The 26,733-nt window shown below is 36.7% G+C and overlaps 1 protein-coding gene across 11 annotated transcripts in view; it reads left to right on the top strand.

Moving 5' to 3' along the window:
* The window catches only part of CEP128 (centrosomal protein 128), a 355,354-nt gene that overhangs the window by 284,075 nt on the left and 44,546 nt on the right, over positions 1 to 26,733 (top strand). For 8 of the 11 annotated variants that reach the window (XM_053673395.1, XM_053673403.1, XM_053673396.1 and 5 more), the window contains 2 exons: positions 8,536 to 8,625; positions 15,711 to 15,734. In XM_053673395.1, the coding sequence (XP_053529370.1) occupies positions 8,536 to 8,625; positions 15,711 to 15,734 (114 nt within the window). The remainder of the gene's footprint in view (positions 1 to 8,535; positions 8,626 to 15,710; positions 15,735 to 26,733) is intronic. The other 3 variants (XM_053673400.1, XM_037154801.2, XM_053673397.1) reach the window with 1 other exon arrangement.

The raw sequence follows: 26,733 nt of genomic DNA, 5'->3' as shown, positions 1-26,733 counted from the left end.
ATCCCCTCTCTAATCCTCTGGAGGTCAGCTGAAACATTTTAAATTATATAACAGGTAATTGGTTTTTTTCTCAATTTAGTTGAAAAGTACTCAGTGACTGACACCTTGCTAATGATGGCCGATAGTGGTAGGTGCTGCTGTTGCTTTCTGTTTTCATTTTAAAATTACCAAACTACTTCTCATTGATTACTTGCTTTTTCCCACTGTTGTTTTGTGATTTCCCAGAATACAAATCACACTGAAAGGATATCAGCAAAGAAAAGCTTCAACATGCTACTTAAGACAGTCACTAAAAAGAGTAGCTTTCTGGAAGATATACATGACCCTTCTCTCATGTAAACTTACAGTCCTCTCACTCTTCATTTTGTTTTAAACGAGATAAAACTAGATGATGATGAACATAATTTTTCTTTTTCATTTTCCTCTTTTACTAGGCCATCTTCAAGTCACTTTGCGGCAATAACCGTATCTATAAATTGGTTATTTCCAAAACACTGACTTCATAGGAGAGGATTAACTTGGATAAGAAGTGTGCAAACTTCGGTGCCTGGCAGCACCTCTGTAAATACCGATTCCCCACGCTGACGATTTACTTGCATCTGCTGTGTACCAAATGTGGTTGGTGCTACCCCCTGGGGAGACAGCAGGAAATGTCCCTGCCTTCCTGGAGCCCCTTCTTCCCTCCTTCTCGGCTGCTCTTTGGCTTTAATCCCTCCTCTCTTACCCTCCCTCTTTCATTGGCAACCATGGTTTTAAGGTCAGCTGTGGTCAGATCATGCTAAAGGAATTGTTACATCTTGGGATAACTACTAAACATAATGATAATGTCCCAGTGTGGCAATAATTAAATTGATTACATGGGCTACATTTAAGTAACAATTGCTTACTTTAAGAGGAAAAAGGAAGCATTTTAACTGCAGGGTTTATGATCTAAATATCACAAATATTTCTGACCACTTCATTTAGTATCAGTATTTTCACTAGAAATGAAGTAAGTTATTTGTTTAATTAAAAAGTGGTTTTATGGTTTTTAAAAAAGTAATATATTTTTCTCTAAGACATTCTAGAAGCTTTGCCCATGAAGGATATTAAATGACATTATAAACATGTTGTTTCTCAGATGACCCATAATTATATTTAATTTTTCTCCCAGATAGCTTTTAAAATAGTCTGGAACCTGCCATTTAAAGGATTTTATTTATTTGGGGGAAATGTTTTGGGAGTGGAGGGCAGGTGTTTGATTTTGCTTTTGTCACCTAAATAGCTCTTAGGTAAAAGCATCTGGAAGAGCAGAAAGGAGAAGATAACCTTTTTCTCGGTCGCTACTTCATGTCAGCGACCATGGTGTTGCCAGCGTGGGGCGGTATGTTGTTTTTAAGAAAAAAAAATAGAACTCAAATTTCTCAGTTCTCCTGGAACCAGTCTAATAAATATTAATGTAAGGGTATTATAATTGGAAAAGAATTCTAGTGTGGAGTTGGCAGACACATCTTTGGAGATTAACTAGGCAAGAAAAACCACCAAAGACAAAAAACTAACATGGGCAAATAAATCGCCCTGGCAGAGGCTGATGGCAGAGTACGTTAACATCTCAATAGTCCCAGTAGATGGCCAGTTCTCCTAGTAGCCAACCCTGTGATGAGCTGGACTAGGGACAGACCAAATGGGTAATTTCTGTGGCTTTGCTGTCAATCACATCTACCTGGCTGTAGAATGCCCATAACCTATAGTTTCAGATCCCATCATGGTTTGGAGATTTTAGAGATTGTGAAGAGAAATGCCAGGACAGGGTGGCTAACAGTTTCTGAGTTACTTTTGGAGGGAACATCAGGGTAAAGTGGGTGCTGTGTCCTAACACTGGGTTCTTAAAAGGTGTTAAAGCAGTTCTTAAATTTCTGCAGAAATTCTGATTTTCTTGGGAAATACTAAAGTACATTTTATAAGTCCTAATTTAAATAAGTTGATAAATTAGAACTGACGATTAAAACTTTGTTAAACTAAAAGGTAAATTCAGTATTCTGTTTATTCTGAGGATGACTCACAAGATTTATAATCAAACTTATATAATTCTAGAAACCCAAATGTCAAAATGTAATGCATACCTACTTATTCTTCCCAAAATGCATTCCTCTGAACGTAGGCGAATCACTGTATGTGTGTTTCTCTTTTTTAATAAAAACTGTTCTGAACAATAACATAAATAAAACAAAACATGGGCGATTATGGAGGACGGGAGGGTTGGGCAACCCTTTGCCACTTTCAGGGAGTGGTGACTTAATGGTTCATTAAAATATCTATTATGTCAGAAGATGAGGAGGCTTACTAAGACTTAAATTCAGTGTGAGGTCTCAAAAGAGACCAAACTTCAGAAGTTTGTTAGGGTCCGTAGGGCCTCAACCAATGAGATTGGCACACTTCCGTTTACTGCGTCAGGAAACCTTGGGAGAGCAGGCAACCAAGCTCGGTGAAATAGATTCCACTTGAAATGTCCATGGTCATTAAATTTTATGGCCCCATTTTACCTGAAATTTGCAACTTAATTATAATTCCAAGTTTATGACAGAATTAAACTGGGAAATAGAAAGCCCCAAGAGTGAAATATTCATGTGTCTAAATGTATGGAAGTTGATTGACTAGATCATTTTCTTTGAAGATAAAGACATTAAAATGTAACCAGTTCTGTTTGTCCAGAGGGACGGAAAACACTCGGGTTCAGGGATGTGCTGTCTCCTTGAGTCCAGCTTTTTAAAAAGCCTCTAAAACAATAGATGCCATTTGGAAACATTTAAAAATGCAAAGATATAGTGTAGTCTTTGAGGTCAAAGGCCCAAATTTTACTCAGTGACAGGAAGTTTAAAACACTTGGTAGTGAAAATGAACCAAGTTTGTGTTACAGATTTTTAAAATTGCTCCCACAAGGAGGGAAATTATTTTATCTCTCTCCATACACCAGCCCCTTTGCAGCTGACTCCATGAAAAGCCACATTTCCATAAAACGTCCCTTGGTGCCTTTGTCAGAGTCAGAGTTCTGGGCTCCCTGGGCACCGGGGCTAATATGAAGAGCAGCTTGCATTTTCTCGTGAAAAATGAGAATGATCTAATCATGTCATGATGTTTTGCAGTGTTGAGTTTATCTGAGAGTTTCGCCATGTCTCCACGAGTCCACTGTGGGTTTCAGATTAAGTGATCACTTCAAAACTATTTTCTTTTTTTTATTATTTTTAAAGATTTTATTCACTTATTTTTAGAGGGGAAGAAAAGGAGAGAAGGAGAGAAACATCAGTGTATGGTTGCTTTTTTGGTGCATCCTCTGCTGGGAACTGGTCCCTGCTGGGAACTGGCCTGCAACGCAGGCACGTGCCCTGACTGGGAATCAAACCGCGATCGTCTACTTTGCAGGCCCGCGCTCAATCCACTGAGCTACACCAGCCAAGGCCCTCAAAACTGTTTTCTATAATGTGTGTCATCTGCTTGTTCTTTTCCCATCACATTCCCAGATTGGCCTCAACCTTTGTACTGATAACCGTGTGTCTTAGTTTATTCAGGCTGCTACAACAAAAATACCTTAGACTGCGTAGCTTAAACTAGAAACATTTATTCCTCAGAGTTCAGGAGACTGAGAAGTCCACCTAGAGGCTGAGAAGTCCAAGATCAAGGCAAATGCACTATCTGTATTCAGTATTCATATCCATAGATTTAGTAGGTGGTGAGGACCCACTTTCCTGATTCACAGCCATCTTCTTGCTCTGTCCTTATGTGGCAGAGAACAGAGAGAACACCCCAAGTTCCTTTTATGAGGGTTCAACGTTCATGACCTAGTCACTCCCAAAAGTTCCTACCTCCTAATACCATGTATCAGGGTTTAGGATTTCAGCCTATGAATTCTGGGGGTTACAGACATCCGGCCATAACATCGTGTTCTCCATTTTCTCTTCCACCTCCTGATAACACTGAGAGCTGTGAAGAGCGATATTTTAAGTAATGAAACAGTTGTGTGCAACAAACTTAGAAATAAATGCTCATTAATAATACATTTATGGTTGAAACCACTTCCATGGACTTATAAAACAAACCTCCAAGGTTTGAAGCATTAACAGAGCATCATTGGAAGAAGTTACAGTTCTCATGTCAGGGTTATCACCCATCCCCGCCTCTGGCTGATTTTCCGGAATATAAAGAAATGCTGCAGACAGTTTCCCCAGGCTGGAGCCTGGAAAACTCATTGAGATTATGTTTCACTCTATTAACAAATGCTTGTTTAGCACTTCTTAATTCCTGTTAAGATGGGGCCAAATTGGCCCCAATGGGTGATGGTCTGTCCATCAAAGGAGAAGAAAAAGGAAAACCCTCTGACTTGTTAAGGAGTGATGTTAATGGCTAGTGAGCAGGGGTTTTTTTTGTGTCATGCACCATGCTCAAGCTTCTAAATGTAGGTCATCTTTCTATTGTTACAACAATTCCATATGGTAGATATTGGTATTCTGATTGCACAGATAAAGAAGTTACTGAGGCCCATCATTTGTGCAACCAGTAAGTGGCCAGGCTTGGATTTGCATTAGAATCTGGTTTCCATACCACTGTACTACTCAATGCCTCGTGAGCTGGATTGTGGAGAACTGAATATCTCTATACTTTGTTTCTTTAAGTTCCTGGCCTTTCTTTCTTTCAATTTATTTCCTTTTTTCTACAATAATGATGTTTTAGCAAACAAAGCAAGCATTTAGTGTGATAAAATACCAAATGACCCCCCCCATCTCCTCAAAACAGAGACCATAGAAAACTAAATAATTGTTAGTAAATGCCTTAAATAAGGCAATACTGGGGACTTAAATTTAGTGAAACTTCTTACTGCCTGTGTGTAACTTTGAAACTACTATAACCCCTTGGGCTCTAAGCTTACGTCCACACGGCCACAGGGACACTGTCATGTAAATATGCATTTGGCCCTTGGCATGTGAGGATTTTAATTCCTGGTGCGAGATTAGGAACAATCCAGTAATCTTGAGCACTTCTAGGAAGGAGAAGGGATCATTTTTCTTTTTCCATTCTGCACCTTTTCTTTTTGCTTATTCATCATGTTTTAAATAAACAGACTGAAGAAAGTTGTTATTAAAGCCCTCCTCGGGCTTCTTCAATTTCAGTTTTAAACCAGGTTCAAAATATTCTGGCAAAAATTAAAGGCAACATTGAAAATGTTTGCATAAATTTTAAATTGTACAAAAAGTGATAAAACTAAAGTGAACTGCAAAAATGACTAATAAGCATCTCCTCTTATACCTTTGTCTTTTTATCATGATCAGTGATTCTTTTGTTTTAAAAAAATTGATTCTGAAGTGCTTTTCTTTTTGAGAATACCTAACATTACACTTACTATTCTAAATTTAATTTGTTTGAAGTTTAATGTTTACCATTAGAAGTATGAAGGCTTATTAGGATGCTAATAAATAACATTAACTGTCTGCTAACATTATTTCTATATTTGCTCATAAAATGAAATAGAAAATATTACCTAGAAGAGACTCCATGTCTTTAGTACATTCTGGTTGTAATTGAAATCCTAAGTTCTCATTTCACCATTTGAAAGAACTAACAAATTTGTGACAAATGGAACAGGCGTGGGGAAAGAGGCCATTTATGAGCCAGTGACGAATCTAAACTCCTGCGGCCAGATCTGAAAGACTGGAGGGAGCAGCAGGGCAGTGCCGTTACCCTGCAGAGCAGCACAGCTAGTTGGTTCAGACCTCAGCTCTCCTTTGTCCTTTCTTCTGGCCGTTCCCTGTGGCGTGGACTGTGTGTGCTTCAGCTGGCCTCGAGTCAGACCCGGGAGTAAGAAGGACCTGCCACTTCCTTAAGAAAGGCAGATGGCAGGAATATAATCCCTTTTATTATATAGTAAGTAAATATAAAAATATGTACCAATAATGGTTTTTATTTGAACATTAAATTTTATTGTGTTTTGTTATACTGATAACTGACATCTGTTGAAAATAAAATTCTGGAATGCGGTTCTGGCATGTGTGCTTCTGAGAAAGAGGCTTCGGAGCAGTTTTCCAGTCTGTCCCCTAATCTCCCCCGCACACACACATACACACACACACAATAGCCCCAGTGGTAATAAAAAGGCATTTATTGTCTATTTGCTCATAAAACTACACTGTTAGCTATGGTATTTCCATTAGCTTCATTTCAAGGAGCTATTAAATATATATATATTAAAAGGTGACCTTTAATTTGTTTTTGAGAGTTAGTATAGACTTCTTTAATTCAGGTGGACCTGGATTATAGTCTAAACTCCAACATTAAATCACAGTATGCAATTCAATACATTTAATATCTTGGAGTCTGTTTCTTTGACTTTAAGTGAACAAAATTAATAATGTTCGCCTACTGAGGCTTTCTGTTAGCATTAAATGAGAACATATGTGAATTCACCCAATATAATTTTTGGCAAATAATAACCTCTCAATAAATAATGTTGCTTTTTAGGATACTGGTCATTTAAATGGATGTTTTCATTAATAGCCACGACACACGTACCAGTCCCTTTGTTCCTGAAGTTAAGCAAACCCTTCAGTGTTCCAGGAGCTTTGGGTGTGCTGCCGCCTCTCGTGCTTTTCCTGTAGGTCTTTCCATAAGGGCTCATTCGTCCTTTTTTTTCCAGCTCAGATGTCAACTCTTTGTAGGAACTTAACCTGACCCACCTGTCTAAAGTAAATCTCTGCCCCCACCCTGCACCGCAGTTTCTTTATCTCCATACATTTATTTAAAGGATACAGACACCCTTGAACAGAGGGTGGTCATTCTCCTGTAAGGGCAAAGTCTAAATCTTTTCGATCTTACAGGCAACATACTACCTTACAACAATTCCCTTCCACCATTACAGAATAAAAGCAGCTATAGACCGTATATAAACAGAGGAATGGGCTAGGTTCCAATACTACCTTATTTATGGAAACTGAAATTTGAATTTCATGTAATTTTTACATGTCATGGAATGGTATTCTTACTTTGATATTATTTTCAGCCAAGTATTGGGTTGGCCAAAAAGTCCGTTTAGTTTTTTTTCTGTAAAATAAAGACACATTTCTCATTTATACCAATAGCTTTATTGATTTGGATATTTTGAGTATGTTGGCTCTCTCCTGCTATTGGCTTCTAGTCTTGTGGGTCGAAGCCAGGGGTGCTGCTAAACATCTTCCAATGCATGAGACAGCCCCACAACAAGGAATTATTTGGCCAAAATGTCAGTAGTACCAAGAAACTTTGGAAACCACTTTTGACATGTTCGATCGGTCACAGCACCTTCTCCATACATTGCACAAATCTTTTGCATTTCAGTTGCATTATTACCTTTCTTGAAATCATAAAGTACAATACCCCAAAATGTGTGTTCTTTCATTTTCAATATTAAAATGGCTGCACAAAAATTCATAAATTTTGATAAGTTTTTTAAGTGTATACTGATATGACAGCTGTCCCAAGACAATCTATCAAAATTGTTTCAATTGAAGTTGAAGGCAGCTAAGCACTTCTAGAGCCATTGTACGGAAAAATCTAACGAAATTTGTGGCCAACCCAATAAAACAGTAAAAACCCTTCTTAGCTCATGGACCTATAAAAACAGTCAGTGGGCTGGATTTGACCCAGTGTCCTACTTTGCTGACCTCTGCCTTGGAATGAACTAGTTTAATGGTTATTGATCTCGCAGATGTTTGCCTTTTAAAAAATTAACTGGAATGTGGGCAAAGAATACATTTTTGAGTTCTTCCTCAAAGAATAAATTTGCACTGGTAGAATTTTAAATAATTTTGCATATGGAAGGAGAGTATAATTTTGAGTAATTAGACCTTTCTGAACTTTTAGAATCATACACATCACTGCTTCATTATTCACAGGTAAGGTCGTCAGTATTAACATTAGATTTCATTGCTTAAAACTGCCCAGGTGTGCCTAACAAGCTCTTAGCTTATTTATTCTTTCATTTCATAGACTTTAGAATTTAGGACCAGTGCTTTCCAGGAATGATTATGAAAACAAGACAATTGAGGATGCTTTGAACTAAATCACTACTCTTTATTTCTAATCCTAAGGAATAAAATGTTTTAGATTTCAAGTAATGGTTTTCCTAAAATGTATGACTTTAAGTTGGGTATGGAATTATTTGGGGGAATATTTTAGAAGTACAGCATGAGCCCTGACTAGGTGGCTCAGTTGGTTAGGGCATCGACCCAATACACCGAGGTTGTAGGTTCAATCCCCAGTCAGGGCACATACAAGAATCAACCGATGAATTAATACATAAGTGGGACAATGAATTGATCTCGCTCTCTTTCCTTTTTCTCTCTCTAAAATTAATCAATAAATTTTTAAAGTGTATATGATATTTTCCCCAAATGCAAGTATTAAATTTTTAAAAAATTATTATGGGCCTATCAGTGTTATCTTTATGGTTATTACTATTTATAGTGCTTTCAATGATTTTAAGGTAGTAGAGCTTTCCAAATCTTTTTCTTTACTCACGTCTCTCTCAAACAGCCAGAGCTACAATTTAACACTCCACCTTGGGAAGATGCTAGTCAGACTGCCATGAAAAATCAGAGTGAAGCTCGAATGGAAGAAAAAGCAGTTAAGTATTTCATAGGTAGAAATATTTAGGATATTTAAAACTAATAGTCAAAATACATTTACTGTATTTCACTGTAAGTCAGCCTTCAGACATGCTTTCCAGAAGTGCAACCAAAAAATAAGTCTGTTGGGTTTTTCCTCAGTTTTCTTATATATTAATAATCACCACTGATTTTCAGACTATAGATAACCTAAGGTTTGTTTTAAATCCCTCGACTACCTTTCCATTTCTACCTGTGTTTGTATATTAGGAAATGGAAATTAATAATAGCTTTAATCATGGTCAAACTACAGTAGAAATAAAAACTTACCTCATCAGCCAAATATATTATTTAAAACTATCTGCTTGTGTCTTGATTATCCTTATCAATAGCCTCTCTCTTTAGCATAGAGCAGTGAGAGGTACCTGTACTCAGAAGCCCACAGAAGGAATATGGACATGGGAGTGAGAGTCTCTAATATAATGTTACTTGTGCTTAATTCCTGAGAAGAATTGAGTAAATGACTCTGCGTCTAAATTAGGATGTGGATTATTGAAATTGCTCAAAGGTAAGCAGTTTAATTCCAAATGCGGACTGAGTGCCTGTACCGTTTAATGACTCAACTGTGTGATGTGCATGACAGCCAGCAATCCAGAGCTGTGATTCAAATATTCAGGAGGAAGGAGCTGGAGGCATAGGGTTCCATGGTTAGGTATGTTTCCTTGTGAATGTTCTTCACCTGGAAGGCCAGGAGATACTTGTCCTTGAGGGCAACAAAGGAAATGTCAGCCTCAGGGAGTCTCATTGGACCAGCTCTGTTTGGTGACAGTCCTGCACACCCTGGAAAAAAAGCACACCCTATTGTTTCCACAAGTTCTGTATGACACGAACCTACTCATAAATTATGCCTTAATCACCATTGCACTGTGATTTGCATAAGAGTTCAGAGCACATTCAGCTGATATATGACTAACCTCACAATGGGAGACATGTACTTTATTTCCTAAAATGTAAATCCTTGAAAAAAAAAATCACAGGCTGTGTTGGCTCCTAGGCCGTTGGCTTTCTCCCTCTACTACTCAGCTCCAGTTCCTACGTCTCTCTTGAGGGACAGTCAGTCTTTCAAACTACATTGATTGTCATTTGCACTGCCCTAACCACCATCACAGCCTTTATAGTACCTGCAAATACATTTTAGTTGTTCCCCAGTCCAGATGTCATTCACTGAACTCTTGATACCTGGTTCCAGCAGTTTCGCTGTGGAACTGAAACCGCTTCCAAGGGAAAGATAATTCTGTGTCTTCTGCCCTTCACTTGGTTTGTAGTTTTATCCTATAGGCCCCTGTCTGTGCATCACACTGCATTTGTGCTTCAAAGATTCTCAAAGCGATTCTTTGTTTTCAAGAAAAAAAATTAAGCCTCATTGCATTGCTTCATGGTGTGAAATAAAAAGAGTGAATCTGAGATTTTTTTGGTATTTCATACAGTTGACAGGAAGTGTTTGAAGGGACTTTTAGCAAAACCCATACTTAACTTCTGGCTGCATTTTCCAGCATGAAATCTCTTGAAACAAAGCAACAGAGCCACGTTTGCATATCTTTCTCTCCCCCTGCACTTGCATTCCCACCCTACAAGCCCAGGCACTTGTCCCACTTCAGTGTCAATGCAAAGTTAGCCTTTCCTGAATGGCGTCAAACCAAAGTATAATGGTCAGTAATGGCCTCCTAACAAACAAGATTGTAAAGCAGAGGTGCCAACCTGGGAATGTAGCAGAAGGACAGAACAGCTGAGTGCCTCTGGGCTCTGTCACGGCGATAGTGGTGGGTGAGTGAACAGGTCAGAAGTGTGGAGCACACACTGTGACTCCGTTCTTAAGTCTTGTCATAGTTCTTCTGATTTTCTACTTTCTGGGTGAAAAATAGCAAAGAACATTACTGGCTTCTGTGCAAGGAAATGTTGCATCTTTTTAAACAGGCTTTTTTTTTTAATAAGTCAAAATGTTCAGGAATCCATATTGACAACATTTTAGACAAAATCTTGATGCCTTGATGTGGTTTCCTTTTCAATACTTGTTTTGTTATTTTGGATCCTTAGGTAGATTATTTGAAAAGGGCTTATAAGCAGCGCGTGAGATGAGTTTACAAAGACACACACCCAGTACTTACTGATGGCTAACTCCAACCCTGGGGGACTGGGAAACACCCCCAAGCCACCCCAGCTGTCCTACGGCCCCTCCCTAAAGTTTCTCACCAGTACACAGTAACTTGGTCTGACTTTCAATAGATCCGATACAATTTTATGTATAGGTTGCTTATGCACTTGGTAATCCAAAGCCAGCTTATGCTATAGTCTATATCTTTTTTGATGTGACAATGTTGAGGTTGTTTGTGATTTTTGTTTCTATTTTGTTTTCCTTTGCTTTAAATCACCAAACACTGATCTTTTTCTGTGGTGGTTAGTAAAAACCTTTTCTTTCTTTTAATATCTTGAAGTTTGGAAAGGAATACATCTGAAATTATTTCTAGCTCTTTTATTTATTAAAAAATGATTGGCAGTTTGGTAAGTGTGATGGATTGCCATGTGGAAATGCGTCAGGAAGGAAGGGTACATATTTGCATTTCATTTTATATCACTCATACAGGAAGTAGCAGATAAAATGTGAGGGTTGATGAAACAGAGTTAGCACTGACAGGGAAAATGCCATGCAGTGGTCTCTCTGGAAGAAGCCAAGTGGATCTTTCTTTCGAAAGAGAGGCTTTGTGCTTTTATAGCCATGATGGGAGGGAGTCCCCATTGTGCGTTTTTCTTTTTTAAAATTATCTGTCTACCATAAGCCTTCATTGTTAGAGAAGTTGTCAAAATCATTCTGCACTGTACTCTTAAAGCTTCTTAGCCTTGGAAGGGTTAGAAACGGTTGGTATATTTTTATGTCAGTATCATGTTTTTCACGTGCTAATGGATATATTTAAAGTATTCTCGGAAAATGCTACATTATTGTGATAAAATGAAGCCACTGGACTTGTTCAACTATACTTACCAAAGACAGAAGAACTCTGATTATTTGGACCTATTAGGCCTCCAATTCATGACTTAAATGGGTTGGGTGAATCAATGTGTCTAATTGATTGGCTCAGCTGAATCAAATAAACTGTTAATGATCAGGGATTCAGATACCAAAGATCCATTTAGTGCCCGTATCCTAACAAATTTTTGCCCATTTCCAATGATACTAATGAATTTGCCCTTGTGCAGTTACAAATTCCAGTGTACACCCTGTTATGACCAAGTAGCAAAGGAATATATACAGCTCAAGGCAAGTTACTAACCTCATCATAAAAAGTTAAAATGCATTTTAAAGAATTTTTTAATAGAATACATATTTTTATAGTAAGTATGGTATAGGCTTCCCCCACTTGATCTGTCAAGTAGACATAAAATGTTAAGTGTAGCAGCATTACTTTCCCTTAGAAATAAGGGTGATATTCATATTGGTGAGACCAGCTGGCTCCATTATAGCTCAGTGACAAGGCAGTGACTACATGTATAATATTTAGGAGTAAACAGTAAAATAATTGTTGCTATTTTATGTGTTTGTTAGACTTTTCCTCCCTTGGAACTAAACAGTAGTGGAAAAGAGAATAATACCCAACCACAAAAAAAGCAATAGCAATGAAAAGGTTGTTTTCCCCAAGAACTTTTTTTTTTTTTTCAAAATACTTGAAGGAAATTTTTTTCTTTGATTTTTTGGACCTTCCACTCCCAATTGGTGTTTTTCCTTTTGTTTTTGCTACTATTTATCTACAAATATTTCATAGAGGAGAAATAGATATGATTTAATAAAATAATTTATTTACATAATATTCTTACATCTTATTTCACATCTTATTTAGGGTAAAAGGACTTGAAGGCCTATGGGTGGGCTTCAGAGAGTCTGCAGTTCCCCTAAAAGTATGTTCAGATTATGTGTGTGTTGTGGGTAATATACAGTCCCGGGGAGAAGATTAAGCTTCGTTAGACTCTCGAAGTCCATGACTACAAAAATAAGAGCCACTGTCTTATTGAGTCCACCTGACATATCATGATTCTAGTGAGAGTGTCTTTATTACTTCTGGAGGCATTTTACTCTTCCCATCTGCTAACCCCGCTCTCAGAGTCCTAACAGTCCTTTTCAGGGTCCAAGCTGGAGCTGAGGGGTGTTTGTGAAGGGGGAGCTGGGAACGTGTTGAACCAGAAGGTTGATTTGAGAAATGGAGATTAGACTTCAACAACCAAACACTCCAACTGCAGTTCTAGTAAGAGTGGGAGAGGTCAAGAAGAGTAGAATTTATTCTGCTATAATTACATGTTAATTCTAGGACATACACTGGCATTTTTATAGATTGTATTAATGCCACAGAATGGGCTTAAGTTACCTCTATTATAATAATAAGAACATGAGAGAAAGTATGCAGATATTTTATTTGAGAATAAGGATGTGCAGTAGCCTAATTCTTTTATGTACAGAATTATAATAGCCAATATTGTTTGCCAAAAAGGAAGTTGGCTATAAACATTTAAATTGCAGAATAGATTTCTTAAATTTAAAAAACAAATTAATAAGTTTATAAAGACTTAGTGTAGGTTCTTTTTATTTATAGTCTTAAAATTAGGACCAAAAAACTACATTTAGACAGAGCTCACTAATTGGCTGCAATGGCTGGTATTCTGTTAATTGTTGATTGACAAATTGAATTATTTAAATTTAGGTTGGTAAACTGAATGCTTCTATTTCCTGAATTTTCTTTTTATGAAAATGTACTTTTTTATGGAAAGCTGTCTTAGTACCATATTGGAATGAAGTCAATTATAGACATAAGTAATTTGCATCAAAATAATTATTTATCGATTGGGAATGAAGTAGGTTATAGACAAACAGATGTCAGTAAATTGTATCAATATCATAATCATTTATTGATCTTCATAATTTAACAAAATGGAGGGGTTTTGGCCATTTCTGAACAGTCTTACAGACCAAGCACAGGTCTTCTTAGTCAGCTTGGACTGCTATGACAAATCACAGTGCCACTGACTGGGTGACTTAAACAGCAAACACTTATTTCTTACAGTTCTGGAGGCTGGAAAGTCCAAGATCAAGGTGCTGGCAGATTTGGTTCTTGGAGAAGGCCATCTTCTCCTTATGTCCTTACATGGCAGAGAGCAGAAAAAGCAGCAAGCGTTTTCATGTGTCTTCCTATAAGGACACTCGTTCCATCTTGAGGGCTCTGTTCTTATGACTGGATTACCTTCCAAAGGCCTCGCGTTCAAATGCCATCACACCGGGGGTTTCAGCACGTGAATTTCATGAAGATAAAAATGTGTAGTCCATGACAATACGTGTTTCATTTAAAATCCTGTAACAGATATTCAAGTTTATTTTTGCTAAATACTGAGTTTATGAATTTAGACACTTTAATTCAATTCTGCTGTGACGTCATATGAAATTACTTATTACATACCAGCCGCACATGTGCTTTTTAAAATATTCAAATCTCTAATAATATGTGCCCATAAATACATGTTATGGGAAAAACGTAAGGCCCAAACAGTGGCTGTGAAAATGTTGAGCGCCCTAAGATGGCTCATATACATGTGACGTGGCACAAAGGCTGTTTCTGTCTCCTTGAGGCATCTAATGAGGTTCTGTTCAGTCTGCCAAGAATGATAAAGTATTGCCAAATGGTTTTGTCCCAGGTACACTGTGAATAAGATGCCTGGCAACAACATATCAAAGCCCACTCGAGACATTAGGTGCATTTATCATGAAGCACTCAAATGTGACAGCGCACAGGTCCCCAGCAAAATAGCAGTTACTTCAGGAAACTCTGTGTTCAAGGGTGAGGTCCTCTCAAGTGTGCCAACAAAATGTAGTTAAACAGAGTATATTGGTAAAAACCATCTGCTGTGGGCTGATTTTGCATAATTTGTTCATTTAACTCGTGCCCACATAGCCAAATGTTTAAGGGTAGGAATGTGCAACTCAAGTCTCCCAGTTTGAGGCTCAGAGGCTGGGTTGCAGAAGTCCTCAGAACGAGGCTGGGAGCTGTGTTCGGTGAGGCTCAGGGAACGGTGATGTGGGCCCCGTTCTTTTTGCTCCCGAGTGTCATGGGTCTCTGGTGGTCCCAGTGGAGCCGCAAGGCCCCTGATCTGAGTGGCTCTCTGTACCATACCTGTCCCTTTTCCTCATAGGACTAAATGATTAATTTGTTAATGTTAATTAACAAATAAACAACAACAAAAAAAGATTTTACATACCTCATCCAACTGCTTAAAGTGAAAGAAAAGGAAGAAAAGTGGCCTTGCCCGCCCCCCCCCCCCCACAAAGGATGGCGTTCCACTATCTTAAATCTTGATTCTCTTCCTACTCAGATTCAGCCTTCTATCTTTGGTGAAAACTCCCTGCCTGTAGCTGTCAGTTCTGAGAAGAGTTGAGAATACAGCTGCTGGTTGGGGAATGCAAATGTTTTCTTGATTCTTTATCTTTTTAAGCATTACTTTCAGTAACCCTCTGAAAGACCAATATTTCTGTAAAATCTTAGCCCTGAAGGCCTGTCTGGATTGGTTGCATGTAACATATATTTCTCATTTATCTTTCTTGCCTTGTTTTAATGAACAATTTATTTATTAATTTTATTTGATGAAGTATTCTTTTTTTCTCCTTATCTCCGAACTTTACCTTCCTATGAGATCAAACATCTCAATTTTCATATCACTACTATTGTCTATTTATGGTTTATGTATTTAAATGTATCTAATATTATATATTCTTAAGTAGACAAATACATTTGCCAATGCAAAAGTGGTAAAATCTATTCCATTTCATAATTATATATGAATTTATGGTACTTGCTGTCAGATGAAACCCTGCAGTCCTAACTCCTACACAGATGAAAAAAGGCATAGTGATGCTTTTGTGTTAATTCTATTGTAGAGATCATCCTGAATTTTCATTTCTTACATCTTAAAAATAAGTTATTACTAACAGAATAGAAAGGAAATCTATTATGTAAACTTGAAGTTATTTTAATGGCTTTGTTTTTATAATTATATGCTGTGCTTTATTTGCAGGACCGTGTGAACGTGTTAGAAATGGTAAGTAGGGGCATTTTCTCTGTCCTTTTATCAGAAGCACTGCCGTGTCCCGATGTGGGTTCCAGAGCACTCTCCGCAGGAAGCAGTTCCTGGGGGCATTTCTAAAACTACATCTCGGATTCACAGGGTAAAATAAGCTAAATTATATGTGACCAGTATGTGGATACAGACTTTTAAAATGAATACATTTTTTATCAAAAATGTGCACACGTAAGTGGTCACTGCTTTCTTTATTCTGATGATGCCAGGATATACTAATTTATGGAAAATATAATTAGTTTAAATGTAATCAATACCCTGTATAGTTGTTTCTGTATTTCTCAGTCACTGAAAGGACTGGCTGATACAAAACTAAGATCAGGATGCTATTTATACTTTGGAGTCCAGATATTCTACTTCAATATTTTTACTAATATGAAAAATAATGATAAAAGCTGGTCAGCTTTTTTCTCAATCTTACTTGCAGGAATCTAATATTAAGAAATATTTTTAAGTACATGAATGTAAAGACTACATACTTGTAGTGTTAACTGAAAAATGATTTATTTTAGATGATTTTAGAATAAAAAGGGGACATGGCTTTTTGTTCGACAGTAAAATAACGGTTAGATGTAGTGTGGAGTCTCCGCCCAATTTGCCACAGCAGTTATGGAAAAGGCATATAATAAAATGTTAAGTGGAAACAAATTCAATGTGTGAAATTGTGTGTACTCTCATGATAACATTAAATGAGAAATATGTGAGAAAAGAATACAAGAGAATGAGCACAACTCATAAAAGTGACTTGTTAGACAAGAATTAGGGCTGTGATTTCATTTATTCTGTTTTTAAAATTTTATGTTACTTTTATAAAGAAACATTTTTATAATAAAAGCCATGTGAATTGAAAGAATAGTTAAATTATGGTACCACTTTATGATGAAATATTATTCAGCCATAAAAAGTCATAGTTTTAAAAAGTAAATGTTACCATGCTGTTATATGAGGGGAACTAGTGGTATATAAAGGTGTAATGGAGAGTATGGTGCAAGTATTAAATATACATATTTTATATTAAAAAAGACTTTAAGAAAAGACACAAAAATATTGAGTGTCTTGGGCCTAGTGGTGATTTTTATTTTTTCTTTTAATATATTTAATGAACAGGAAAAAATAAGAAACTTTTAAACAATAAGGCTAATGAAGAATGAAATATTTATTCTGTGAGCGTGAGGAATGGAAAGATGCTAATTTAGCACATTTTAGTCCTGTGTAAACAAGTGACTTTGATTGACAGTGTCCAGACCCTCGTGGGTAAATAATCTATTCCTTAGATTTAACTGGGCCATTTGGAAAGTACACTGACCTTCTCAGTTTCAGCATGATGACATTGTAGGGGAATAAAATGTTTAGTGTTCCTCCACATATATTTTACTTAACCTTAGGGAGTGTCTTGCCAACAGGATTTGGCTTATGAACTAAATGCTCTTTTTAAAAGCATGAACAAGAACAGGAATTCTGATTTTGAGGACTTAAGCTCAGCACACAAAATGCCACTTATACAACATTTTAGCAGATCGTTTGTCCCTTGATTTCTTCATTTGTAAACATGATTTTAAGTAAACTTATTATATCAGATTGTGAGAATTAAGAGAGAAAGTATATGTGGAAATATTTAGGACCAACCAAATTTAGCTTATAGTTATCATTATGTGATTGTTTATTGTTCCTTATTTAAACATTTTAGTTATACCAATATGCCACATGAAGCTGAAAATTATATCAACAATAACAAAAAGCCTATGACATTCATTAGTACTTGTTAGTCTTTTTCTTATTTATATAATCTATTTACTAAAACTACTGTGGAGTAGAATTATAATATCTTATTCTAAGGATTCCTTTAGGGATAAAGGTAAAAATGAAAAGTCGTCATGAGAAAAATAAAAATTGATTAAATGGAATAGGATTTTTATAGTGGCAATATTCTCAAGATGGGTTTAATTTGAAGTAATTAAGTAAAACCATAAAAATGAATGTGCTCAAGTAATAATGTTAATGCTCAAATATTATAAAGTCCTTTGACTTTACATGCATTGGTAGACTACTCAACTGGTAAAATATTTTACAGTTCATAAGATCAGACATGTTGAAAGTGATCTCAAGATCATCTATTATTCCTTCACTACTCAGCACTTAAACCATAAGAACATGTTGGTGGTTGACATTTGGCTGGGTGGGTGGTCTACATAAGGCACTGAATGGGGGGTGTGTATTATGATGACTGGAGTCTGCAAAAGTCTGGCATTTTATTGTTTCATTAATATTTGCACTAGATTGATTTTAAAAGTTCAGTAGTGATAATAGATTATAAAAGATAAGATGGTCTTTTCATCGTAATGAGCACCCTGATTGGTCTTGTCACCAGTTATCTGAGTGCTTAGGTCATAACCCTGTGTCCATTTTTCCTCCTCTTCCTCCATTTGTCCCTTTCCTCCTTCAATAGCAGGTAAGCTTCTTGGATTAAAAATGACAAATTACTTACAAATGCTTCCCAGGGCCCATCAAATTTTCTGTGTAGTGGACAATAAATATCTGTAGCATGAAATGATGAATCCTGAGTTGAGTGTGTCTGACCCTCATATAAGAGGGGTATATAAGAGCACTTAGGGATATAGGTTTGTACAGCACCAGGTTATACAAGTCCGTTAGTTAGGGGGAAAAATCTCCCAGAACTAGATTAATGTATTCCTCTTTCTTCCTAGCATTTCTGATCCGCACTGTACTTCATGGGGTGTTTCACAGAAACTAACAGTTTTCATTAAAGTTTAGTGTGAATTTTGCTAAGAAGAAACCACCTTCATCCAAACTATAGCAGGTGATTCTCCAAATAAAGCTAAGTGATAGCCTGAAAAAAATCTTGATGGAGAGCCCAGTCCATGGGCCGTAAATGGGACTCACGGTGGATGTTTATCGGGCACTGTACACAGCGCACTGTCACTGAAGAGGAGGAAGAATCGATTGTGATTAGCTCTCTCCAGGAGCTTATACTTTAGTTTAGAAGAGAAGTTACTTACACATAAATAAATTAATGATGTAAGATAAAAATACACTGTGACACATGAATAAAGCAGGTAATACATATTGTAGAAGCCATTATAAATAAAAAATAATTGTAAAATAAATTAAGACATCATGGCAGTGTAAGTTCATTGTGAAAAATAATAGATTTTGTAGTTTGAGGACATGATTAGATTAGTTTTAGGGGACTAGAAGCATCTCTGAAATGTGAAGAGTCTGTAGTGTGGGGTAGAAAGAGCCAGGGAAGTCATTCCACAGTGAGTGTACAAACTTGGAAGGTAGTAATGAACAAAGAGTTTGTTAAAAGGATGCTTTTAAAGTGTAAAATCATGAAATAAATCATGACTCAGACGAGTTAAAAAATGAGCTCATAACAAATGAGTTTGTTTAACTTGTTAATTAATGAGAGAATGAGTAAGATGTTATAAATGACTGAACAGAACAATGAACCACACATACCTAGGCACTGAGGAATTTAAAATAGACGCAAAGCTGGCTTTTCCATAGTAGAGGGAGGAAGTCAACTGGACCTCCCTAGACAAAATTTATTTCTGTATCTGTGAACAAGAATTGTTTGCATTGCCATTGTTATCTATGATTCAGAGTTACAAAGAGCTCAAGACACTGACAGGTACAGAGATCCCATAGAACAGGGCGCCAAACTCATTTTCACCAGGGCCCACATCAGCCTTGTGGTTGCCTTCAAAGGGCCGAATACAATTTTAGGACTGTATACATGTAACTACTCCTTGACCGTTAAGCGGGAGCTTGGTGCTGCTGCAGGATAGAAACAAGGTGGAAGGCCGGATTCAGCCCTCAGACCTTCTGTTTGCCACCTGTGGCGTAGAAGAATCAGAATACCAAGAAGAGTGTGTTAGGCAAAAACTAGGTTTTTTTTTTCATTTTTAGTTATTATTTTATTGTTTTTCAGGTATGATTGTCTGAATTTCCCTCCCAAAACTCCCCCCACCCCATCCCCACCTTCCTCCCTTGATTTCATTTCCCCTTGGTTTTGTCCATGTGTCTTTTATAGTTGCCCCTGAAAACCCTTTCCCCACTTATTGGAGACACTCAATAAGTTCTTATTGCATTTCAAAGTCTTTCATATATTTTTATAGGTTCTTACAAGACAGCACTCCAAGAACATAATCAGATATTTGGAGTTTTGAAATACAGACCTAGTACTTTAGACTTGATATTTTGCATCAGGGATACACATGGATTTCTTCCGAGTGCCAGTTCCTCCTTGACAGACTCAATATTAAACACTTTCTGTTGGGCAGGATTCTGGCTGCTCTTTTGGAAAGAGAGCTGTGATCAGCTTGCATTCTCTGTCATGTGCATTGCAAGGTTAGGAGGTGAAAGGTAGTAGCACCACTATTTAGCCAGTAGTGAACATTAATGGTTTTAACTGGGTTGCGGCTTGTTAAACGTGGTATGTAGGAACACAAATGTAGTAGGGTGCAGGATAGAGCAGCATGGGGGAGGACTGCAAGTGGGGATAAGGAAAGTACACGTTGGAGGTAATCCAGCTTCAGGAACGTGCTTGGCAAATTAGGGATTGGGACAGTTCACACCAGAAAAGTGGGGTTAAAGTAGATGTCTTTTTCTAGAGAGAGGAACGAGCGAACTTACAAAGTGGGAGGTCCAGGGAGAAGAATTATAGACAGGACAGTAAGAGTCATTTTAGGAAGTTTCAAGGGAATGTAAGTTAGTTCAGGCTGGAAATGATATAATTCAGTTTTTCATATCACCCCTCAAACTTGCCTTATTTTCATTTCCATTAGGATCATGGTAGTTTTGATTCTCATATATTTGTGTTAGAGTTAAGCATGACTTCAGTTAACAGAGAAATCCAGAAATAACAGTGGGTTATGTAAGATAGAAATGATTTTTTTCTCTTATGTAGCCATCTAAATATATGGTGTCCATGGTGGGTATAGTGTCTGAAAGCCAGGCTCCAAGCCTTTTAGTTTCACCATCCTCAATATACTGCTTCCCTATTGTGACTCGATGCCCATTCTATCCACCTCCAGCCCTTAAATCTGCATTGTAACTAAACAAAAGAGAGGGAGAGCATGGAACTTCCCTTTAGTGAAAACCAGACCATTTCTGTTCATTCCTATCAGCCAGAAGTTAGTGACAGGATTATTTGTAGCTCTAAGATTCAAAAAGAGAACAAGATAAGCCATAGACTTTTGGGAGTTTCAAAGTAAATTTCTAAATACCTCAAGGTCAAAATAGATTATAGTGGAAATTATAAAATATATAGAACTGAATGAAAACAAAAATATTATGTATTAAGATGTGTATGACACAGCAAAAGTAGTATTTGTGGGGAAACATAAAGGCTTAAATGTTTATGTAGCAAAAGAGGGGTAAAAGTTAACAAACTTATTACCCAAACTAAGATATTAAAAGGATGGTACAATGGATTTTTATAAAAGCAAAGGGAAGAAAAAATAGAGAAAAGACTCTAAAAAAATGACTAGAAAACATACATGCGTAGATAAGTCCAAGAAAGTGAAGTTGGTTATTTAAAAAAAATAAAATGACCAGTGTCCAGCATGACTGATGAAGAATAAAATACAGAATGTGTAAATGAGCAATATTATGAGGGAAAAAAGAATATAACTATAGCTGTTGGAGAACTTAACCACATACAAGAGTGCTGTGAATAATTTTGTCATTATACATTTGAAAGCTAAGAGAAATAACTAAATTCATAGAAAATATAATTTGCCAAAACTAAGACAAATAATGTGAATAGTACCATAACTAAATTTTAGAAAAGAATACAAAGCTTTATCAATAATTTTGTTTAAATTAAGAACTTAAAAAATATATATATACATATATTTATTTAGTTACTTATAGAGAGGGGGGAAGGCGAGGAGAAAGAGAGGGAGGAAATATCAATGTGTGGTTGCGTCTTGTGTACCACCCACTGGAGACCTGGCCTGCAACCCAGACACATGCCTTGACTGGGAATCGAACCGGTGATACTTTGGTTCACATGCCTGCACTCAATCCATTAAGCTACACCAGCCAGGGTTCAGGAATTTTTAATCAATTAAACCTTTCTTCAGAAAGGACCACCACACCCAAATAATTTTATAGATATTTCTGTCAGATGTTCTAGGAACAGATCATTTTAACTTACAAAAACTCCTCCAGAAACTAGAAAAAGAGGGAACATGCCCAACCCATTATGAAATGGAATACCTTCTGAGACAAAATCAGACATAGAAAGTGTAACAGGGAAAGTAAGGGACTTTTCACATTAATGTGATGCAAAAATATTATACACAAAATATTAGCAAAATAAATCCAGGAATACATTATTAAAAGGATAGTTCACAATGAATAAGTTAAGTTTATTCCAGCAATTCAGAGTTGGTTTAATAGAGAAAAGTAACCATTATAATTCACCATAGTGAAAGATTAAGGAAAAATAAACTTAATAAGGTCATCTCAATAAATGAATAAGAAACATTTATTCCCATGATACCATTATCATCATCATCATCATAAATCTTTTAGCAAGCCAAGAATTGAAAAGAACTTCCTTGAATCCAATAAAAGTCATATGAAAAAATATATGGCAGATATCACCTTAGCATTTTTTAATACTTTGAAATTTTCTTGTTGTTAAGCACAGTTTTCTACCTTTCCCCTCCACCCCAGCCATCCCCACCTCTCCACCTGATTCCACACCCCCTTGGTTTTGTCCTTTATTGTTGTTCCTGAAAACCCTTCCCCCTTTCCTCCCATTATCCCCTCCCATCTCCCCTCTGGTTACTGTCTGTTTGTTCTTAATTTCAAAGTCTTTGGTTATATTTTGCTTGCTTGTTTGTTTTGTTGATTAGGTTCCAGTTAAAGGAGAGATCATATGGTCTTTCACCACCTGGCTTATTTCACTTAGCATAATACTCTCCAGTTCCATCCATGCTGTTGCACAGGGTAGGAGCTCCTTCTTTCTTTCTGCTGTGTAGTATTCCATTGTGTAAATGTACCATAGTTTTTTGATCCACTCATTTACTTGTGGACACTTAGTTTTCTTCCAGCACCTTAGCATTTGAAAGTCCGTCTTCCAGGCCAGGAAAAGCAAAAGATGCCCCATGCCACAACTTCTGTTAGATGCTATCAAGTGGTCCTACTCAGTGCAGTAAAAGTATCATTAATGCAAAGAATGTTTTCTATAAAATGATATAGGAATCTAGAGTTAAATTATGAAAAATAAAGAGAGCTTAACAAGTTTGTTAGATAAAAAAGCTGTGTGTGAAAGTCTCTTTTACTTCTCCAGTACTGGCACTGAGAAAATGTAATTAAAAGTATATCAATACAAAAATAACAAAAATGTAAAGTACATAGGAAAAAATGTAATGACAAAAAATTCAAGTCCTTTATAAAGATAACACTCTAGAATAGCAAAGACAGTTCTGAAGAAGCAAAAGGTAGGGGAGTTTTCCTAACACATTCCAAACCCTCCCTACGAAAGCTATGCAAATTAAGATAGTGTAGGCTTGCCACAGGAATATGTAAACAGGCCAATAGAGAACTCTTCTGTTCGGAAACAGGAATATGTGCACGTGGAATGTTGATGCCTGTTACTACACACCTTTTATCCTAAAATGGCTCTGTTGGAAGAGGCCATGGCAACATTTCGTAATCTGCTCTTACCTTACGAAAGGCCTGCTTCTCCTCTCATGGGGGACCCACGATGTCAGCTCCCCCAGGCACGTCAGGTGCCAAACTAGAGGCAGGTTAAGATTTTGGTGCCTTCGTGTCCTCCTTTAATTAAGCTACTCAGGTAAGGCTTCTTGCCCTTAGTTGTACATATTTCTTAATATATTTCCTTTTTTTAGCTCTTTTTATTTTTGTTATTTTTATTGTATTTTTTCCATTACCATTTGACAGGGTTTGGCACAAATAACACCTCTTTCTTATTACAAAATCTTTTATTAAAAAATCATAAGCATGCAGTTCTGTAGCATACCAATATCACACTCAAGCACACCATATGACATTTGAGGGGAAATGTTCAAATTAAAACTGTAAATTGTTACACCCATATCATTACCCTACCAACCACACTCAAGCAGTCCTTGTTTCTGCTGGACCCTATGTATTTTTGATAAGACAATTAATTATATTAGCTATATGGGGATTTGGCAGTGGGGTGTTGTGAAATTGACATGTATCGTTAATAGGTGTTGAGGAGGAGTAATGACAATTTTCTGTAATGACCCAACGCCCTCTGCTGCCCTCCTATAATCAGAGAACAGATAGCTCCAGAAACAAGACCAGGAAGTGTAGGGACGATGTAATCGAAAGCAGCAGTGTTTTATTCCATTCAGGTGACAAGTCCTGATCTGGCCCAGGTCTTGTCTAGTTATCTGTCTTAGAATTATAATTGAAAAGTGAGACAGTGGTCTCAGAGACACATCAACACATTTCATCAAATTGAAAAATGAAGTGAGACTATTTTCTGCTGAAAAATAAACCTGATTTGGCTGGTTGATGTGACAATGAGAATTGGCTTTGTCAATCTGCAGTTCTAAGATTTGGATGAAAATACATTTAATGTCAACATAAGATAAATGTGTTAAAATTGTTATACTGATAGAATGGTATTAAAATTACCAAAATTTTTATTTTCCTGAATTCCTTTTGCCTCCATTGAGTTTAATGAAATACCAGTGAAAGAGGAACAGTTTTGGTCATTCGATAGGTCTTGTAAATAAAGTCTTGTTGATATACTTTCCAGAAACAGAAAGTGAATGACCTTAAAAACAACATTACAATCCTTTGGCAAGTCAAGTGGTTTCTAATGCTTTGCTTTCAACAAAATTGAAGGGAGGATGTAATTGAGCTAATATATCATTAAAATTAATTTTTGATGACAGATCACTATGTAATCTTTGCATAAAACTAGGAAGGCATTCAAGAAATTGAGTGACATTGGTATAACAAAACTATTTCCATTCTCAGGTACTTTTTTATGTGAATAAGATTTCTCAGTGATTGAACCTATAGAAAGAACATGTGTATAGGTGAAATTGACCCCTGTCTTCTCTAAACAAAAACTGGCATTTACTCAGGGGTACATGAGCTACTTCAGTGCAGGGGAAGAGGAAGATACATCCATCCCATTAACAGATACATTTTTGGAAGATTTAGGTTGTTTTTTTTTTACATTTACATTTTTAGTACACTCAATTTTAATAATTCAATCCACAAAAATATATAACACTTAGAGCATTATTGCCACAAGGAGTTTTAAAAACCAGGTTTTCTCTATATATGCATTTTATTTTATTTTTTTACAAAGAAGAATGTAGTATGATAGGATAGCCAATAAAAAGTCTTGCGAGCATAAATACAGTTTATATTAGAATAAAAGTCTGTAAGAGAAGAAGATAGGGAATAAATTCAAAGGGAAGAGGGACAATATAAAATTAAAAAGGATGTTAGTTATTTTCTAAGGGGCCAAATGGTGGTATCAGCGTAGTTCAACAAATTACTGAACTATTTAAAATTCACTGGATAAGTTTATATGAGTAATAAAAGTTTTCTTTGAATATGTCAATATTTACAATATTACAGAAATTTCACCCTTTACAACTATTTAAACACATGATAGAAACATTTAGACAACTTAAAAATGGGGGGATACAATGGAGGTACATAGTTTAAAAAATTATTTAGGGAATATCTACTCAAAATTTTGGAAAACTGTTGCCATAAAGCAAATGTGTAATTCTATATTTGAAATTTGTGTTTCATCAGCTTCTCAAAAACCTGTCACTTAAAACAATCTAATCTCCCTTATCTTCAGTGTATACTTACAGAGATATTACTTATAGGATAAATGCCAACCTGTAGCTACATGGAGAAAAACATACATAAATTTTCCTGTGTTAAGAAAAATTACAGAACACTGGGAAGGTTTTAGAAATATGATTTTTATCTTTTGAGCCATGTTAAGAGTCTTTCTTACAACTCTAAAGGACTCATTCAGCTAATACTGGTGGTTCCGGGTTTGAACTGTGCACACCAGTTATCTTCACGATCTTGGTGTCCAGGGACAGGAATATGTCCATATGTCCCTATGGAGAAGACTGAGTGACACTTTCTACTCTTAATTCATGTGTCTGCCATTAGAATAGACAATGGCTGTTAGAGTTTTTATTTCTAATTTCCTTTTCTTCTCCCCCCTCCCCCCCGATCAAGCTATCAACTGTGCTTCATCCTACTACATGTACAGTTTACTCTGCGGGGACATGAGTTATTGAGGAAGAGTCATTGTTCTTTGTCACAATGCTAACTGCCGTTCTAGCCAGGGTACTTAGGAGAACATGGACCCAATAGAGTTAATGTACTTACTCCACTGTCCCTGTTAAGCTCAGGAAAGAACTGACTTGAGTACGTAAATCTGGCCAAATAACTGTTAATTATTTGCAGTGCCTCTTGTATTTGTAAGAATCTTAAGGCTAAGTAAAACTTGCATTTATCTCTTTATAAAGCCAGAACTTACTGTTTCAAAACCGAAGATCAAGTTAGGTTCATTTTTGGTTTTGCCAAGGTTACTTGCCTCTTCATTGAGGTTGCCTGAAAGGTTCAGTCCAATTGGCTCTCCACCAAATAAAACGCAGTGTGCTCTGTACAGTTTTGACCCAGAATCAGGTGAATCTCAGCAGTCTTGGCTGAGCTACATTGTAAAATTTTGGATTTGTTCAAACTTGACACTTCCTGGGAACCCATTCAAACTGAAACTGGAAAAAGGTTTTGCACAAACCCTGTGCTGCCCGTTCTGCCAAGTTTCCCACTGCTCTAATGTTCGCCTACCTTCTGTATATTCGCATCGAGGGCAAGCGGAAATGTCCTCATGAATCTCTCATGAGGGGTCTCGGTTGCAACAATCTAGACATTCTCC

The sequence above is a fragment of the Artibeus jamaicensis genome, unplaced genomic scaffold, assembly GCF_021234435.1.
Source record: "Artibeus jamaicensis isolate MK-2021 breed Jamaican fruit bat unplaced genomic scaffold, CSHL_Jam_final contig_851, whole genome shotgun sequence".
In the NCBI taxonomy this organism is placed as follows: domain Eukaryota; kingdom Metazoa; phylum Chordata; class Mammalia; order Chiroptera; family Phyllostomidae; genus Artibeus; species Artibeus jamaicensis.
The sequence above is the reverse complement of the archived record's forward strand: the minus strand, read 5'-3'. Positions and strand labels throughout refer to the sequence as shown.